General features: G+C 41.1%; 1 protein-coding gene across 2 annotated transcripts in view; it reads left to right on the top strand.

The window, feature by feature from the left end:
* The first annotated feature begins 3319 nt into the window (after positions 1 to 3319).
* LOC143020914 (uncharacterized) overlaps positions 3320 to 7222 on the top strand; it is a 307372-nt gene continuing 303469 nt past the window's right edge. For both annotated transcript variants that reach the window (XM_076177851.1, XM_076177840.1), the window contains exon 1: positions 3320 to 5511. In XM_076177851.1, the coding sequence (XP_076033966.1) occupies positions 3323 to 5511 (2189 nt within the window). In that variant the 5' untranslated portion in view covers positions 3320 to 3322. The remainder of the gene's footprint in view (positions 5512 to 7222) is intronic.

Below are 7222 nucleotides of genomic sequence, written 5' to 3'. Positions count from 1 at the left end.
GTATATCTATAGGAAAATAGCATTTACGAATCTTTCTAGTCCCTTTAGGGTTGGGATTCATATATCTGAATCATGATTTCTCCCTGGCCGAGCGGTTTAGAGCGTCGCTACTTGCGACGGAGATCAAGAAGACGGCAATTCGAACCCTGCCACCAGCGAAGTTGGACCAAGGGCATGGTTCATTAAATTCCACGCTACAAAACCCTCAGAAAGAGGCAACGTCCTAGCCTCCTAATAGGGCGGAGTTCAGATATATATTAATCTAGCCTACGATTTGAACTCACCTGACCTGACCCAACCTGAAATTAAATTAACTAACCATACTTAGCTTATCCCATCCTCACCTAGCCTTATTCTACCCTACATTATATTACCTTACCTTACCTTACATTACCCTACCTTGCCTTACCTATCGTTACGTTGCCTTACATTATATCACCTTCCCCAACCCAATTTTACCTTACTTAAAGCTAACCGTACTTTACCTTACCTAACCTTACCCTAACTTATGAATTTTACTTACTTTGTATAAAGTTGGCAGTTGCCGACAAGTCTATCGACATAAACACCTGAATTTGAGGACGGAGTCTTTATAAGTAGGACGTTTCGTCTGTTGGAGCTTATTTCAAGTTCATGGTGTTTATATCGATTAATTTGTTTTACCATATTCTACCTTTACTTTTTCTAGCCTAACCCAATCTTACCTGACCTTACTAGTTTTGCCTTACTTAATTTTATTATGCTCCCTAATGTTATCTTCCTTTACCTAACCTGCATTGTGGGTGCACCTTACAAAACAGGTATCTACCGTAACCTGTAATCCATTTAAAAAATATTAATGATAAAATGAAAAACAAAGAATGAAAGGTCATATGATAACATACTGTAAAAACTAAATATTGATAGATATTAATAAGCACAGAGCTTAGGTAACTCTATGTACAAAACTACCAAGGATGAAATGCAAATTGGGTCAAAATATTGATATATAATATGACGTTATTTCTGATTATAGAGTCGTCCATGCTGCACAATACTTTTCGTATAACCAAAATATCCTTTATTGCTTAATATAGTTTTATTGGAAGCAAACGAACTAGAACTTTTATTAGTTTTCGTGCAATAGTTATTTGGGAATAGCAATCCGGCCAAAGCTTAAACATATTGTAGTTATGGACGTTATGTGCGGTGGGCATAAAACACCCATGACAAGGCTGGTTTTTTTTTTTTTTTTTAATCTAATTGGTGTGCTTTCTTATTCTTATATATTTTTTTTTTCATTTGTTTACCTTTTTATCTTGTTATTTACCTATTCTATTATATATTCATTGTGTGATTATTTATGTTTATTTATTTATTTGTTTATTCAGTAATTATATATTTATTTATTTACCTATCTATTAATTAATCTATTTATTTATTTACATGTGTGATTGTCTATCTGTTTATTTGTTTGTCTTGTTTTTTTAATGTAATTCATACCCAGTGGCACACAGAAGACAGACGAATTTCAGCTGGACGAATGATGAAAAAAAGGTTTCTTTGAAGAAAATATAAAACCCTTTAAAGAAATTCTTACAGTAATGGCAAAATATCAGGCATAGAATAAATGTTTGCTATAAGACTTTATATATTATTTCCTACTGATTGTGTGATCAACTGTGTCCTAAACGTTCGCGTTGATAAAATTCTGCATCAGCAAGATTTCTTTAGAATAAATGTGGCCGTTCTGTGTGTGTGAAAGCGCGCATTTGCATATGCGTATGAGTGTATTGTACATGTGCGTGAACGTGTATGTGTATATTTGTGTGTGTCAGCGCGTGGACGTACACATGTGTTTGTATACCGTACCACAAACATATCTATGGAAAATCCACATATGCTAGAAAAATAGGACACCGCAGGAACAAATACGTACACTCAATACCAGAAGTTGACAGCACCACATAAGTTATCCAGCATTCACCCAACGAAATCGGAACGTTGACCTTTGAATCTATTCTGCCCATGACACGTAGACCAGACACAATCAAAACCTTACTGTTATATTACAGCTACATCTGAACTTGGCTTCAAAACTTAAGCCATGGCCAGATCTTTCACCTTTACCGTATGAGCACAAACAGCCAGGGTCAGTGGTGGTTACCAGATAGGTAGTAAGGATCAAACTAAAGAACTTGTGACTATGAAGTAAAAGTCAAATTCTACAACACGACAGGAACGTTCAAGTGCAACGATTCCATAATTCTTTATTCTTTTAGATATTTGCTACTCGCATAAATATGAAAGATGAATCTAGTGACTGCTTCTCATGACAAAAAAAAATAGATTTGCTTCTAGTGACACAGAAATAGTGATATATATGTATGTATATATATATATGTATATATATATATATATATATATATATATATATTATATATATATATATGTATATATATATATATATATACATATACATATATAACACTGATATGGAGCCGGTGTTGATTACATCTGCCAGGTTTTGTATACAGTTTTACTAAATATTCATGACAAAAAGCAATCTGTAAGGAAGTTCATTTGACCTAGCTGGTGTGGTGAATAAGATGCCTGTGTTTTGTTCCACCTAATTTAGTCTATCACTGTCATATTATTTTTTAGAAACTTCCTCTGGTCAATTGAATTATTAGACTCCATACACATACACATGGCACATCGAGATGTTATCAAGACAAAGGAAAAGTTAGTCTTTGCTTTTATATGTTGCTAATTGTAGATTACCAGCGTTTTTATCCATGTACAGCAGATTTATTTTTTCATCATTGGTGAAGGAGTTAATATCACAGTGTAATAAAGGTAACTGAAAGATTAAGAAAAAAAAAATAGAAAGCCAGCAAAGCACCTTTCCAGGTAGAAAAAATTAGATACTTCTAAATCAAACGCTGAGCATGTAGGCCTTGGATCATTAGTTGTTTTGTTTCAACAATTAGTTTTCGTTAACTCAGGCATATGTTTATCTTCATAGCCAGAGACATGTTGAAAATTATCTTAAATCTAGGGTAGCTACATTCCTCGATTTTTTTTTTTTTTTCAGGATAATGACGAGTCCAAGGTGGTCCCAGAGAATATGGCTGTTAATGATGTGTTTTAGATCATTCTGTTTATGTTAGATTCAGAAAGCATCGTTCACAATACCTCAGTCTTTCTAAGTGAAGACTTACTATTTTTTCTTTACACTCCAAACGAGACTAAACTGAAGAATGTGTCCGTTGGGGTGTAATAAAATGTTAAGTCATTATAGTGTAACACTGACTGAATTCCTTCTCTTTTCTTCCAGGTCATGACTCTGGACAAGGATCAGCAACAACAGCAACAGCAACACCACCATCAGCACCAAAAACAGCAGCCGCAACAGCAGCAACAAAAGGAACATCACCAGCAGCAACAGAAGCACGGGGAAACAGGGTCGGATGATGGGACGCGGGTGTACAAGTCAGGGAAGACGTCACAGGGGAAGAGAGACTCCCCAGTCCAACGCGTCTCGGGCCACACGCCGATCCACCGCGTGTCCGGCCAGTCGGGGTCAGGATCGAAGTCGCCGAGGCTAGCAGCGGGCCAAAAGGGCACGAGCCAAAGGGTGGTGGACTTGACCGGGGCTAAGGTGCATCACACCAGCCCCACGCAGATGTCACCCTTAAAGAGGAAGGACAAGAGCCTGAGTCCTTTTAGTAGTGGTACTTCTTCTGGAAAGATCTCACCTTCCTCTCGAAATACCTCTTCCTACGATCCAGGAGTGGCATCAGCAATTAGTAGTAACACTAAAACGTTATCACCTGTGGATCCCAAATCGTTTGGTCAGGTTCGTGTCCTGAAAAGCGTCTCACCGACACCGCGGCAACGACAGCACAGCTTCAGTTCGAGTGACGCCTGGACACCCATCAACATTCCGCCGCCCGAAAGCAACGTATACACAGCTCGACAACATGATCCGTTTTCTGCATCGGCAAGCAGCAGGATTCCTCTTCGACCAGTTCCTGTGAGCGCTAGCAGCAGTGGTGTTGGTGATTTTGGTAGTTTCGGAGGTGGCGATGGTGGCGTTCCTGATAGTAGCAATATTCAGACACCCGAGGATATGCCTTCTCCTGTCGGTCAATTTACATATCAGCCTCTTGAGCCCTGTCGGTCGGTCGCCAGCCCAGTTACTAGTCCATCCGTCAGCCCTCTTGCATATCAATCCCGCAGGCCAAGCTCTTCAAGTCCTCAGTTTATTCTTCAGCCAACTAAATCCTCCACTAGACTGCCCGCATCCTCAGCCTTCGGTAAGCAGGAGAAACAAGCTGAAGAGCAGAGGCCGTTGGAGAGAACTAAATCGTACTTTAAGGAAAAGGACTTTGGAAGTCCGCCGAATAAGCAGGATATTTCCTGTGATGTTAGTAGTGCTTTTGTACCCGTCAGCTCCACCGCTAAGATTTCAAACAATTTAAAGAAAAGTTCTGCAGACGACTCGGGATTCCTGGTCCAGGCGCCCTCTCTTGGGGTCACGCCAACCGATGAAGGGACACACTCCCGCATGGCGGAGAGCTCTGTCGCCGACGGCAGCGGTGACGACGGCGGAAACTCTTCTTTTACCTTTCCTGTGCCTTCTCTTATACCACCTCCCCCCTCGCACAACGTCCTCACCTCCTCTGCTTCACTGCCACCCTCGACAGCTCACCTGCATCACCAGGGGCATCATCATAAATATGATAAACAACCACCGAAGTCCGCAGCAGCAGCCATTTCCGTGACTCCCACCTTCGACCTGATGGAGGTCAACGGGTTTTCGGGAAACAAAGATACGGACACTACGAAGTCGGTATTATCCCCGGAGACGGGAGCTCCACCCCTCATTCCGGTATCCCCTAAGCAGGTCCTCAGTCCGGAAAAGATGGACACACAGTCCGGTGGCAGCAAAAGCAAGCTGACGCCGGGGGAACCCGTCAGGAAGAGCTCGGGTCGAAGACGGGCTGGCGGAAAGGCTGCATTTCGACGACGGGACTCTTCGCACCTTTGTCGATCTCACCCGAGGGTTAACGTTGCGCTGTCGACTCCCGATCTCAAGATAGACTTCTCTGACAACGGTAGCAGCCGGTCCTCACGGAGGACAGGCGCTTCCCTCTTCGACCGCTATTCCGGGGACACGCACTCCCGAATGGAGGTCGTAGGCTCCCCTCCTCCTGTCCTATCCGGCTTCCCCTGCATCACACCGGACGATCTCACGCCGGCGGAACTGCGCGAGTTCGAACAGAAGTACGGATCGCCTCACCACGCAAGATCGAAGTCTGTGAAGGGACTCAAGAGGCCCAACCTCCTGGCTCTTCCGGTGTACCGACCACGAGTGACGTCACTTCCGGGGGAAGCCCCGGGGGAAGAGGAATACTACCGTCTTCGCCACTTCAGTATTACTGGTCGGAGCGTGATCAACCGAGGGGACTCGTTCAAATCTAGGCGATCAAGATCCAATACCAGCATGGCGTCTGACGCATCTAGGTGAGTTTAGATAGGATCTGGTTAGAATACTTTATACCTTTTCAAGCGAATTTAATGTTTTAACACATTCGTAAGATAAGCTGTTAATCCTACATTTGGAGAAAAGAAACACTTTTGAAAGATAATCCCTATATTACGACCACAGTCTATGGTCCTTTTCAACGTGAAGCGTTTCTTTTTTTCAGAATTGAGGTTTACAGATTTGATACCATTTTTAACAATGTTTTGTAGTTACTGTTACATTTATCATAATAATTAGAATTTAGTACCCTAAGTTCATATTGGGATTTTTTTTTACACCAATGTTTTAAATTGTGCCATAGGCCAGACTATAGCGTAGGACGTTAATGTCATGTTTACATGACGACATATTCCATCTATAGATAAGCGATTTTGTTATTTCATTCACGTTTTGCCTCGTTACTATAGAAAAAATAAATTTACATATCACGACACAACACCAATATACATTAATATGTGTACTGCTATGAAATGTCATTCAAATTTCTGGAAGGTCGGCGACGGGCAAAAACAAAAACTGGTAATCATGTTACCGCCGAACAGAGGACGTACAGTTGCCTTCACTTATGAGTACTACAGGGAACTACTAGGACGGACATATTTGAATCACAAATTTACATGAATGACTCTTTTATGTTCTAATAGATTTGTTCGCATGTTGAATTTTGAACGTAAATAAATATGTTTCATACAGCTTTGCAGAAGAAGCCAACCACCTTAGGACGTATAAGTGAAGCCAGTTGTACATTGCTTTACTCTTTATAACCGCGGCAGATGGTATGCTCGTAGCTGACGTCAAACCATTCTATTGTGAAATGAGAATCATTCACCGGCCAAAACGGAGTCTTAACCTGCCCTTCGGCAGCACAAAAAAAATATATATATATTTGGTACAGTACAATTTGTACAGCGCACCACGTACTGCGAGTGTTAAAAGGAAATTACGTGTCTCTCTTTTGGATACTTGTATTCCTTTATATATCATGCGTGACTAACAACTTAATTATGAAGTCTCAAAATAGCAAATTTGATCTTTGTGTGTTAAGTTACGACAAATGTATTAACAAGCTCTGCCACTTGGATTCAAACCCTTGACTGAACGACTGCTTACCACGTTGCCGTTGCGCCACGCTGATCATCTAAAAGGAATGATCTGTAACTTAACCTGACCATTCCTCAACGGCACTCACTTGTTAATCCATGTTTGGTTTTCTTGCTAGTTTCAGTCTGTCTTGTCAGACTCCCCTGACTATGAGTCAGGGTGGAAATTATATAGATTGTTTAATATAAATACACGAAGTTTTGAGACCTTTGTCTCATTGATCGGGTGCAACAGCATATTGAGGGTTGTCAGCAAATGAAAAGAACTAGAGGCTCAGTAATCAATCCGAAGACCTACAAACTTTTTCCAACGCATGAATGACTCCAGCCGTCAATGAGTCACCGAATAGATACAGACCACAGAGCAGTACATGATCTTCCCTACTCGCCATGCCTGGCGTACTTTAATCACCTGTGTTTTACTACGAATATATACACATATGTGTGTGTGTATGTATGCATACCTGTTAGCTCCACTGTCACTAACAATTAGTCACTTATGTTATTCATCTGTAGGCCCCATGCCTCTTCCTTCTCTTAAGTATGTTCCTATCAAAGCTTTGGTCACGAGTTATCAAAGTTTCTTGAT

This window comes from Oratosquilla oratoria, chromosome 3 (genome assembly GCF_046742065.1).
Source record: "Oratosquilla oratoria isolate Oo_2021 chromosome 3, ASM4674206v1, whole genome shotgun sequence".
In the NCBI taxonomy this organism is placed as follows: domain Eukaryota; kingdom Metazoa; phylum Arthropoda; class Malacostraca; order Stomatopoda; family Squillidae; genus Oratosquilla; species Oratosquilla oratoria.
This window is presented reverse-complemented; position numbering and strand designations above follow the sequence as displayed.